Here is a 13,264-nt window from a genome sequence, read left to right on the forward strand (position 1 = left end):
GAGAACAAGTGGGCTGACTCTTGGACGCACATGGAGGCTTGGAGACTTGGGTTTTCTGATTATTAGATTCCAACATCATCATCACATAAAAAGAAAAACATCACGTGCAAACATAGGAGGGCTCATTATTTTAATAAATGAACAACATACATCACATCATGAAAGGAAAAAGTCTCGTGGACTTTGTGAGGGACTTTGGCGCAGATTTTTTTTGACGGCAAGACAAGAGTAGACAAATTGTGCTTTGTTTGTTTATAATATCAAAACATTAATCACTAGTAAAGTCACATGCATAAATGCCAAAACTTTATGATGTGAATTGTTTAATTCATCATATATATATACATCGATTATTATATATAGAATGCATACTTTTAGTTAAAATTCCTATCCAATATACATACCATACACATATAAACACATGCAGACCCTTGAAACAATTACAACAGCCGCCCATTAAAAGATCACATGGTCAGATCCTTAATTGTCAACTTCATATATGCATTACTTATGTATATACTGTATATACATATGCATTAATTATGTATATACATATAACATGTGCGCCGCCCATTAAATCCAATTCACACAATACATTCTGACATGCAACATAGATCAATCAGTTCATCATAACAACCCTCGGTTTCATGCAATCATTATCATTATGTCCCCCTAGTTAATTTACAACATTCTACCAAGTCAATCAATATCAAACGGAGCATGATTTCGTATGCATATCAACACAAATCAAGATATAACTACCTCACTTAAAACGTCAGAGAATGCAAACCAAATCGATGATGAGCGTACTATCCGGGGAAGTGTAGAATGTATGCCAGAACGGATGAAGGATAGCTTGAGAGGAGAAGAGGGCAGCCGTCGCTACTTGGGAGAGAAGGGAACAAAGAGTATGGTTTGTTATTGTTATGTTTTGAGAGATATGGAAACCGTCCACAAGATCGTATGTGTATGCGCACAAATATGTGAGCCGGCCCAACTTGGGTTCGAAGGGTTTTGGGCCAAGAACTATGGAAACCTTACGGTTGGAGTGGGGGTTTTTGACTTACCACATAATTTTTACTCAAACTTATTATTGTTAAATCATAAAAATCAAGTATAACTGATTACGTTTAACAAGCTTAGCATAACATATTATCACATAAACATATAGTGAAACGTGAAATGAAATAATACAAGGTTAAAGGTCACGAGGTTAGATGGCACTAACCTTGGAAGTTCGGGTTATCACAACAATGACAAAAAAATTTTCTTTCTTATTAATATCAGAATTTGACAGAATTTGTATACATACTTACATTGTATTGCTAGAACCTATAGCATTAGAAGAAACCTTATCTTTACATGTGCGACTGTTATGTCCTTTTCCACCACATACACGACACGATTTCTGGATCTTTGATGATTTCTGAATTGCAATCTCACGATTAGACTTGATCCTTTTTTGTACACCGCATCCTTTGATCCTTATCTTGATCGGGACACGAATCATAGAATCAAGCTTTTCTAAGTTCCCTCCAATATCAGCAAATCTTTCTTTGCGACTAGGAGGCGGCGCAACAACCATAACCTCATCCGCTTTATCAATATAAATTTTAATATGATCTCTATAACGACACAACTCATCTAAATCCCCAACCAACCTATTAACCACATACTCATTTCCAACAACGATTTCTCTAAAAACTTTATCAATTTCACTATTCCTACCAATTTCATCAAACCGAATATTGCAATGAATTGATCCATTTGAACAACATCTATCATCCATCTTCTAAGAACATATCTTCTAGGAAACTCAGTTATATCATCATACCGTAGAACATAAAATATATGGAGGCACAATATACCAAATTCTTCAAAGCATTTGCAAGTACAACTTATACTTAAACCATCTTCTTGTTTGCTGTATTGAACCTGTAAATAAAATTAAAAAGCTATATAAAATTAGTGAAATGTAATATAAAACGCAACGAATAATAAATATAACACAGAAATTAAGTTTATGATCATATAATGATAAAACGCAACAAATGATGGAAAAATAAAACGCAATAGATGTTTAAAACACTATAAATTTAAAAAATTACCTTGAATAAAGATGTGCATGGTTGTTTGAAATCCTTTATTTCATAATATTGAACATCACCCACAATATCATGAGACTTTGACATACACTTTGTAATGGCAGCATCAATTTCAATCTGAATATCTTTAAAAATTGTTTTGGTATATATTTCTGATGCTTGTTTCTCCAATACAAAGTCACTCCAGGTCTTAGACTGAATATACCTTGTATCATGATCATTCCTCCTATGCTCATGCCTTTGAAAATCCATTGCAGTCTCAAAATGAGTGAAAAATTCAACAAGTGTACATCTTGGATTGCAAAACTGACCAAAGAAGTAATTCTCGCTTTCACATCTAGACATAGTATGCATAAGACCAGCCAAATTCTCTCCATGGTAATAAGAGGGAATCCAATCAAATCGAAGATCGTACATATCTTTTAACCACTCATGATTTTCCAATCCAAAAGTATACATTATTGAATGCCACTCAGTTTCAAAATCTTCTGGAATAATAGTATCATTCCAAACAACATGTGTCATTCTTGTATTAAAATCAATGTTTGATGACAAAACAGGACTAACCTGTATAAAAAGCAATAAAATTATTAAACATAAAACGCAATAATTTAAAACGCAGTATCATGAATATGATAAACATAATGCATTAATGGTAAAACGCAATTGTTTTGTTATATTAAAATGCAATTCTATTGATAAAAATGTTTGGAGATCTTATTGTATAATACATAAAACGCAATAATAAACCTATATAAAAATTGCAGTTTATTATATCATAAAACGCAGTATAATACCTTTGTCTTCAATTTCTCCCATATATGCCACATACATAACCTATGCCTACTTCTTGAAAGTACATCCTTAATAGCTCTCTTCATTGCAGCATCTTGATCAGTAACAACAACTTTAGGCTCATTTCCAAAAGCATTAACAAAGCACCTTAAAAGCCATCTATAAGAATATGCAGTCTCAGAACCAAGTAATGCACCACCAAATGTGACATTCCTAAAATGATTATCAATCCCAGTAAATGGAACAAAAACCAAATCATATCTACATAAAACAAATTAAAAAAGCATTAGAAAAAATAGAACAGGAATATATAACGCAATAGAATATAAAACGCAATAAAAGAAAAAAACTTACTTGTTTGATTTATAAGTAGCATCAAAACCAACTATGTTACCAAATACTGTATAATTTGTTTTTGATTGCTCATCAGCCTAGAAAAATCCTTTCAATCTTCTATCTTCACCAATAACATAATCACATGTGAAACCAGGACAACATTCTTTCTTCCTAATAAGACGCCTAACTACCATTTTTGCATCGTACTCTCCTATGTAAAGATTCAAATCCCTTCTATAGTTCTTACAATCAACTTTACTAGCACCAACTTCACCAAAACCACCATACATTGTTTTCATAATATTGAATGCTTTAATAGGTCCAATATTGATTGCAGACAATCCAGATATAAAACTTTCTTTAACATAATCAATACTTCTGGCAGCCGGCTAGAAATGAATATCTTCATCTTCAACAAAGATATGATTATGTTCTTCTTCAAAGTAGTAGATTTTAAACATCTTATTGTTCTCTAATATTAATTTCACATGACCATTGCATCCAACTCTTTTTGAACCTCTATTACGTCTAACAATCTTTTTACTATTCTCATCAACTGAACCAGAATCTATTTCTTTGCTAACATGAAATCCTTCTTTTGAGCAGACAATACATCTTATTTTCACTAAACCACCACCATTTTTCCAAGAGGTATTTTTTCTTGCAGAAAAACCTGCAGCAAGTGCATGTCTCTGATAAAACGCAAAAGTCTCATCAAATGATTTAAAAAAACATTCCAACAGAAGGTGTAATGGATCCATTGACTTTAGGTTTGAAAAACTTTCTTCCATTGTTTAAGCATACACGTTCCTCCCACTTGGAAATGTAATCTGAAACAATTAACAAATAACTATAAAACGCAATACCTCTTATATAATAATGTTTTTAGTGTTAACTCAAAATATGTTAATAAAAATTTATAAATACAGACCTTTAATGTTTGTAGATGAACTAATATGGTTAAAAGCATAAAACGCAATACGTTCAGTAAAATGCATCAAATGATGAACAAACAAAACAATGTATGAAACGAACAAAACTCTAAAATTGTACAACAATGACATTTATTGCTTAGTATTACATAAATCTTAAATTTAAAGTTTGTTTGCATATAACGTGAATTAAATCATAAAACGCAACTCTTCACTAAAACGCAATAACTGATGAAGAAAAAAAACGAACAAATTATGTTAAACTATACAACAATAACAATTAAACTTATAAAAAATCAAATATTAATAACAGAAATACGAATTATAAAACGTAAAACAATGAATTTCGGCAAAATAACAAAAAGTTACTCAAAATTGAAGCTAAACTTACCAACAGAGTCTGAAGAAGACATTGAGGTTATCGAATTGACGAACGAAACAAGATTATTGCTTGAAAAAAGGTGAATTTGCAATCGATTGCGATTTAGGGTTATAGAATCTTCAATTCTGTTATGAAATTGATTAACTAAGAAGAGAGGTAACAGAATCTAGAATCATATTAGAAAGAAGATATGATAATGTAAAATGACGAAAAAGCCCACGCGTCCAAAATTTTAAAAAATAGCAGATGAACGGCTAAGATTGCTTCCTATACTTCCTAGCGAAAATAAACTTCCTATTTAATCCTCACCCTTATCTTAAAACCAAAAAAAAAATATCTATTAATAAAAACAATAATAATAAACTAAGTATATTTGCTTTAGTTGGCAACTAGGTTATTGCCCCGTGTAATACACGGGGTGAATCATAATTATAATGTGAAATAAAAAAATATGTTCATAATATGATCTAAGTATATATAATATAGAGTAATATGCAGACCAAATACGGAATAAATATTGAAGTTTGTATAGCCATTCATAATAATATGATCTGTTATTTGTTTTAGGATTTGTCATAGGAACTTAAAATTTTGTACCACTACTAATATTTATTATGACATTTTCTTGTTCAAAGGTAACGTGTCTGATTTTATTTGATAATAAATTATTCTGACGGTTAATGTTGGCATAATATTATATTTTCTACCATCCAAATATAGTTTCCTCACTTTCGCTATCATTAACATTAATATAAGGTATACTCGTATTCAAAGCTATAAACCAATATGAATTGTACGAAATAATTACTTTTATCACAATTAATAAGGAAACCAATAAAAACTATTGATAATATAATATGTCCCATACCATTTGAAAGGTCTGAAAAGGGACTTCTAGACAGATAAAAGTAATGTAAATGAATAGACAAAAATTGAATCAATAAAACCAATTAACTATAGTTGAGAAAATAGTATGTATAGTGTAATACTTTACATATACAATTGAACCAATAAAACATATATATATATATAAGTGAAAAAATAAAAATAAAGACATGAGACACCATACGACAACTAAGTAAATCTAAATTTAAAAAAAAAAGTTATGACATTCCGAATGTGAAGATACCTTTCACAGACCTCTACATCTTAGTTACAATAGGAAAAAATATGTATGTTAAGAGTTTACATTGTTTTAAAACACATGTATCTAACTTATCTAAAAATACATGATGTTTTCTGTGTGACATAGATAATATGCATAGCATATGAAGAGTAAAAAAACATACCTAGTATTTAGAATGAAGTGGAGTTTAATTCTAAATATTTGATGTAATATATTGAATATTAAATAATGATTTTTTATATTCTTGATAAAACTTTAATTATCACAAAAATCTAATTTAATTCTAGAAGGGAAAGTAAAACTTACAAAATTGATTAAATGGTTACTAATTTTATGGGTTTTTGTTTAATAATTTCAAATCAAAATTAAATCCATAAATTATAGATTAGATTTAAAACACATTTTAGACTTTATATTTACAATCAAAATAAAATTCTAATATATTATTTAAATCTTTTTAATTTAGAATTTAAAATTTATCAATAAATTATTGATGCCCTCATTGAATAACATGTGTCCCAAATCAGGTTTCTTTTATTGTATAGTATAGACAGATATAGATATTGTAATGACCCGAACTTCAAAAAACTCAAATTAAATGATTTATTTGTTATATATGCTAACTAATAGTATAAATTAACTATTTGAGAATTTATGAAAATTACGTTGTTATCTCTTCAAATTAAATCGGATAGAAGATATTTAAATTGTTTTTGAGATATAAAATGAAGTAAATAGTTTTTATGAAAAATAGTGATTTGTATCTATTAATTAGATAATCAGTTCAAATATCTATCTACTATAATAAAAGAAACCAAATTTTGGACACGTGTCATTCGTTGGAGGCGTCTACATTTGTAATTTCCTGCCTTTTCATACTTATCTTATATCAATTAATTAAATAATAAATAATTAATTAATATTAAATCTTATCCTACTTTGAATGTCGGATAGAATCATTCTATTTTTTCTAATAATATTTTATCTTCAAATTTAAGTTATAAATTAAAGATATTTTTTAAATAATAGCACACAACAATAATCTTAAACTTAAAAAAAACAATAATACGCTCATATAAAAAATTTAAAGTACAAACAAAATATACAAAATAACTTATTAGACATTAGATCAAACTTTAAAAAACACTAATTAGGAAGAGAAGCTAATAATATAATTCTGTTTTTGATTTTTCAAATTCGGGTTCTAATCAATTCGAATTAAACTTAACCAAGTTTGTGATTTGATTCGAATTAAACCGAACCAAATTTATGATTTTGTAAACGAATCCAATAGCATATTATTTACTATACAAAATTACATTTATTTAACCCGTGTAATACATGGTGTTTTTAAATATATAACTTTTTTATTATTTAGTATATTTTCGTCCCGCTTGCGGTATACGCATATAATGTATATGTGTGGACGCTCGGAGGGCAAAAGTGAAATTGCACTAATTTTAACGTTATTTTACTAAGTTCGTGAAAATAATGTTAAGAGCGGCGGACAGTTAATAATGCATCATCATCATCATGTGGTGGCGTTGATAACAGAAAGACAAAAGGGAACATGCACTAATCGGTCTTTGTCCCGATTGCTGAGTGTTATGTGCCTTATGTCCAAGGCTTGATGCAAAACTACTATCAAGTTGGGGGTCTCACTGAAAGCAGCCTCTACATCTTACCCTCCTTAGACCCTACCTTAGCTTTGCTATTGGTGGAATTTACTGAGTATGATGATGATGATGATTTAGTACATATAATTAGATTTATTCAACCCGTATAATACACGAGGTTTATAAGGATACAACTTTTTTATTATTTAGTTTATAAAATTACATTTTTCCAACCCGAGTAATATACAAGGTTATAAAATTACATTTATTTAACCTGTGTAATACACAATGTTTTTAAAGATATAACTTTTTTTTATTATTTAGTATATATAATTAGATTTATTCAACCTATACAAATCACGAGTTTTTATTATTTGGTATATAAAATTACATTTATTTAGTACAATACATGGGATTCTTAGAGATATAATTTTAATATATAAAATTACATTTGTTTAACCCGTGTAATAAACGAGATTTTTAAAGAATAATTTTTTAATTTAGTATATAAAATTACATTTATTCAACCCGTGTACTACACGGGGTTCTAACCTAGTTAAAGATATCTAAAACATATTTTAGACTTTATATTTACAATCAAAATAAAATTCTAATATAATTTTTAAATCTTTTTAATTTAAAATTTAAAATTTATCAATAAATTATTGATACCCTCATTGAATGACATCTGTCCTAAATCAGGTTTCTTTTATTATATAGTATAGATTAGGACTCAAAAGATAAATAAGCATATTGATTGATTTCGATTAACGTTTACACGTAACCTGAAAAAAGGTCATGTGTAAAAGCATTTCTACATGGTAAACGAGTTATAATTCATTGAAAATTAGCGGGTTACACCCACGCTTCGCGGCGAAGATGACCCGACTTTTAATAAATTTTACATGGATCATAGACGCAGTGGTAAAAATAATGTTAATGACATAAATATGGTCGATATTGGTCCAGTTCATTACAATATCAATATAGTACCAACACTCGATATAACAACCGAAAGAAAATACTTAAAAAATAAAGCCGTGATAAATCCATAAGGATGTCGACACATAGTTTACATCAATTGAAAAACATAGTAACCATTAACGATTCTAATAGTACCAATACGATACCGATGGTTTTTTGGTGGGAACCGGCTTGATCCAGTTTAAAGAAAATTATATCGGGTATTCAGTTTTTGTAAAAAATATTAACGAACAGAAGTTATACACATAAATAAAACAAAGTGGTTGAAAAAGATATATTATGTAACTTTAAAAAGTAATTAAAAAAAAGAAGGAAAATACAAATTTCACTACTTATCACATGTTATGAATTAATAGTGATAGATAATTAATAGAGATAAAAAATAGTACCAGTACGATACCGATGTTTTTCGATGAGAACTGGCTCAATCCGATTTAAAGAAAACTATATCGAGTATTAAGTTTTTGTAAAAAAAAAAATTAATGGAACGAAAGTTATATACATAAAATATCCTAAATGAGTTGTTAAAACAAGTAAGCTGTAGTTTTACACCCTGTGTTTAACAGGCGAGATCAACTTTACACCCTACTTTCAAAATTGATCGACTTTACACTCTGTCTTTTCCCAGTGCATGCAATCGATGCTTCCCAAGCATTCCTGAAAAACCATGCTTTTCTTCGTGGAATTGATACAATTTTTGGACATCACTGGCGTTTGGTTTTCACAAATATTTCTTGTTGTACAGCTTCACCACACAGTTGCAAAAGTGGTACAAGCATTCTCGTACAGTTCTTTCGGACATCTTTAAATACTCGTCCCACACATCGGCTGTCGTCCCGTACGCCAGTTGGCGAATTGTCATTGTGCATTTCTGTAAGGTGGTGAAACTAGTTTTGCCTCTAGCATCGAAATGTAATGTAAAATAGGGGTCAATCCTCGACACGTCATCGGCTATACGTAAGAACATCAACGATTCATTCGGAACCGACGTTTAAACATCCTGGCTGTGTACAACGGTTCGTCGGCAAAGTAATCGGCCATCAATCTATCGTGGGCTCCTATACATACATTACAAATAAAAATATAACAATGACATACAAATATAATAACGACATCAAAATATATACAAATATAAACTAACCTTCTCGGTCTCTGTTTATAGCCACTTGCCTAGTTCGCAGTTGTGACGTGGTTTCTTCATCTTCTTCCTCCACAATGATTATCTGAGCCGCCTTCATTGTGGTGTTTACAAAAAACGATCCCCTTCACCTGAAGATGAGGAACACCACGAAGATGAAAACATTGTATATTTTTTTGGAGAGAGTTTGAGATTGTATAAAAGTTAGAGAGGTTTTAAAAAAATGGTTGAGAATGTATAAAAGTATGAGAGAGTTTGGTTGAGATTGAGTTAAAAATGGTTGAGAATTGTGTTATTAACATAGAAAATAATTAATTTATTTTTTTTAATTAAAAATGCCGTTACCTAACAGCTCTATTTTCAGAAAATGCCCCGTCGAGAACGTCGAGGAGGGAACGAGAAGGACGGGACGAAGCTGAAGGGGGCGGTTTGGACGACCCTAGCCGTCCCATACCGTATGGTATGGCCTTATAGTCTTATGATCAAGAGAAAAACTAATTATTGCCAATGTTTTTAACTAATTAATTCCTTGTAAAAATCGGTAAACTTGGTTTATAGACATATCATGAGACTTATATTTATGAGACAAAATGTAGGCAAAATAAGAGTATGGTATGTGCATCCTCCAACCATGGACCGACCAAGGGAGTACGACGGTGTTTGTGTCCGGCCTTGAGCACTCTCACTCATAGGAAAGTCTTTGATGTAACATTACAAATGTTGGAGCCAAACTTCTCAATTAAAGCTTCTTCAGAAGTCATGATTGCAAACCCAAGAACCCAAAACTTTATAGTGAAAAAAGTTACAAAAGAAATCAAGTATGTTTTAAAGTAAGTAGGCCTGTAAATGAACCGAATGAACACGATCAGAGTCATGTTCATGTTCGTTCATTTAACTTTAACCAAACACGAAAACGAACATGAACATATAATCAAACGCATTTTTTATGTTCAAGTTCGTTCATTAAGAAAATGCGCATGTTCGTGTTTGTTTATGTTCGTTCGTTTAAAACCTAAACGAACAATTCACGAACATAAATGAACATAGTTAAATAGGCTTAAATAGGCATAATTTAACAAACAATAAACCATACAAATGAAAATAATCGAAGAAATATAAATGAACTAAGGTGAATACAGTTTACTAAATATAAATGAAGATATAGTAATTTTTATAATTAATTGCAATAAATTTCATTGGAAAACTCATTGTTATTACTAGGAAGCCTAATTATCAATTAGTTAAATTTATATAAGTAGTTAGATAGTTTTTAAAAAAAAAAAAAAAAAAAAAAATAGGCTATCATGACCAAGTCTTGTCATTGGAGCACGGTTATTGAGACTATCAAAAATAGGCTTTCCTCATGGAAGGCTAAAACTTTATCCATGGGAGGGAGATTGACGCTTATTAAGTCGGTGTTATCTAGTCTTCCAATTTATTACTTGTCCATTTATAAGGCGCCGGTGAAGGTGTTGGATCAAATGGAGCGTCTGATGAGAAACTTTTTATGGACAGGTACAGATGAGGTGAAAAAAGCCCATTGGGTGTCTTGGGAAGTGGTCACTACTTCCAAGAAAAAGGGGGGGTTGGGGATATCGAGATTGGGTGACGTTAATTTGGCTTTACTGGCGAAATGGGGGTGGAGATTCACGGTCGAGTGTGGATCGATGTGGCGGGAGATCATTGAATCTGTCCATGGTGGGAGGGGATGTTGGTGTTTTTTGCCGGTTAAAAAAGCTATTCAGGGTTGTTGGAAGACGATTGTGAAGTATTTGGAGTCAACCCGGATACAAGGTAAGTCGATTCATCAGCTGATTCGGGGTATAGTGGGACATGGTGAAAGAATTTGCTTTTGGTCAGATCATTGGTTTGGTGATGTGATTTTAAAAATTAGATGGCCTTGTCTTTACAAATTAGAGAAAAATAAAAAGTGCAAGGTGAGGGATAGAGTCGCCCAAGGTAGGGAGGGGTTGGTTTTTAATGGGAATTGGTATAGACTTCCACGATCAGTTGAGGAGTTGTCCGAGTTCCAGGACTTGGAAAGAATGTTATTAGCCTGTAAGATTGGTGGCTCTAGAGATTCTTGGGCTTGGGGCGATAGGTCAAATGGCTCTTTCAAAGTCGCAAAATGTAAAGAGATGCTAATTGATGGGAGGAATGGGCCGATTGATACACACATGAAATGGGAAGGTTGGGTTCCTTTAAAAGTCAATTTGATTGCTTGGCGGGCTGAACTCGACAGATTACCCACCAGGGTCGCCTTGGTTAGAAGACGTATTAATATTCCAGATATGTCTTGCCCGCTTTGTAGCACTGCGGATGAGGATTTAAAGCACTTGTTGGTGGGCTGTGGCTTTGCTTATGGAGTGTGGAGTGGTATTTGTAAGTGGTGTAAGTTGGATCCTTTCTTTGCTTACGATTATGATGATTTATTAATGTTGTACAAGAATGTCCATGGTGGTAAGTGGAGGAAAAAGATAATTAGAGGAATCGTGATGGTCACAACTTGGGCTTTATGGAACACTCGGAATGTAAAGATATTCCAAGATAAAGATACGAAGATAATGGAGGTGGTGGCTGAAGTGAAATCAAGGTCTTTTCTATGGTTAAAAAATAGGTCGAAGTTTAAATGTATAGATTGGAAGGATTGGGCCATTTATCCATTGTACATGTGTATTTAGTTTTTGGCAGTTCTCGCGTTTGAGGGCTTGCCGTTTTTAATGATAGTCAATGTTCAAAAAAAAAAAAAAAGTTAGATAGTTTTTTTTATGTTTAATATTTATATAAATATTAGGTATTTAAATTTCAGAACATATATGAACGAACAAAATGTGTGTTCATATTCGTTCGTTTAATTAAATGAACAAAAAAAATGTATTCATGTTTATTCGATTATTAAATGAACGAACTTCTCGTCGAACAAGTTCATGAACAGTGGCGAAGCTTGGAAATTTCCAACGGGGGGTCGGAAGTCACCGAACCTAAAAATTCTATATAACTAAAAAAATTTATAAAACCGGGGGGTCGAAAACGTATATATCTAAAAAATTCTACACGAAACGTACATACATAACACTACTGAGTGAAAAGTGCAGAGGGTCGGGCGCCCCTCCCGGCCCCTTGAAAGCTACGCCCTTGTTTATGAACATTCGGTTTGTTTACGGACCTAAAAGCAACTTACCCTCTAAACCTCACTACTTAGACCATGTGTAGTGGTGAGTTAAACAAATGCCCCACCCTAGGGCATGAAGCGACACGTGACCGCGTATTTAGCAAAGGGACTTGAAGTTAAAAAGGATTGTAGTGGGCTTGAACTCTTGCAGTGATTATATATTATAATTGAATTAAATAAAAAAACCATCACAAAGTTCTATTGGTCATCCACATTTGAATCCGGCGTTTTAATCAAAACGCCCAATAAAAAATGCAAAAAAACACCTCAAGAGGCGATGCGTAGGCGTGAGAGGACGTGATTGGAGAAAAAACACCCAAATTAGGTGCCACTACGGGTGGTATTTATGTCCGTTAATACCATTATGGAGAAGAGAGTTTTCGAAGGAAACAAAATAGTTAAGCAATAAGCATACATATTACGTAATTTGCCAAGTTACAAAACAATGAGTACAGTTTCAAAAAAAGATCTTTAAAAAAATAATGACATGTTGCTTTCTTTTTCTGTCTTGCTTTCTTTTTATATCTTCAAAAAAGTAATGAAATGTTGCTTTCTTTTCCCCTCACACATCGTAGAAAATTGATGTGATGTTACAAGTGGTCGGCAATCGTCTTTACAAAACTAAAAAAACACGATAAAAAATAGAGGTTGGATCATATAAAAGAGCAAATTTTGTCA

General features: G+C 31.6%; 1 protein-coding gene across 1 annotated transcript; it reads right to left on the reverse strand.

The window, feature by feature from the left end:
- Positions 1-1,312: 1,312 nt before the first annotated feature.
- Positions 1,313-9,514, reverse strand: LOC110901425 (protein FAR1-RELATED SEQUENCE 5-like). The gene is made up of 10 exons (XM_035982305.1): positions 9,418-9,514; positions 9,266-9,334; positions 4,041-4,066; positions 3,725-3,928; positions 3,428-3,625; positions 3,255-3,331; positions 2,903-3,161; positions 2,109-2,672; positions 1,835-1,935; positions 1,313-1,724 (listed from the first exon to the last, which is right to left on the reverse strand). Exons 1-10 carry the CDS (start codon positions 9,512-9,514, stop codon positions 1,313-1,315), a joined length of 2,007 nt encoding a protein of 668 aa, XP_035838198.1.
- Positions 9,515-13,264: the final 3,750 nt, after the last annotated feature.

The sequence above is a fragment of the Helianthus annuus genome, chromosome 13 (genome assembly GCF_002127325.2).
Source record: "Helianthus annuus cultivar XRQ/B chromosome 13, HanXRQr2.0-SUNRISE, whole genome shotgun sequence".
NCBI lineage: Eukaryota > Viridiplantae > Streptophyta > Magnoliopsida > Asterales > Asteraceae > Helianthus > Helianthus annuus.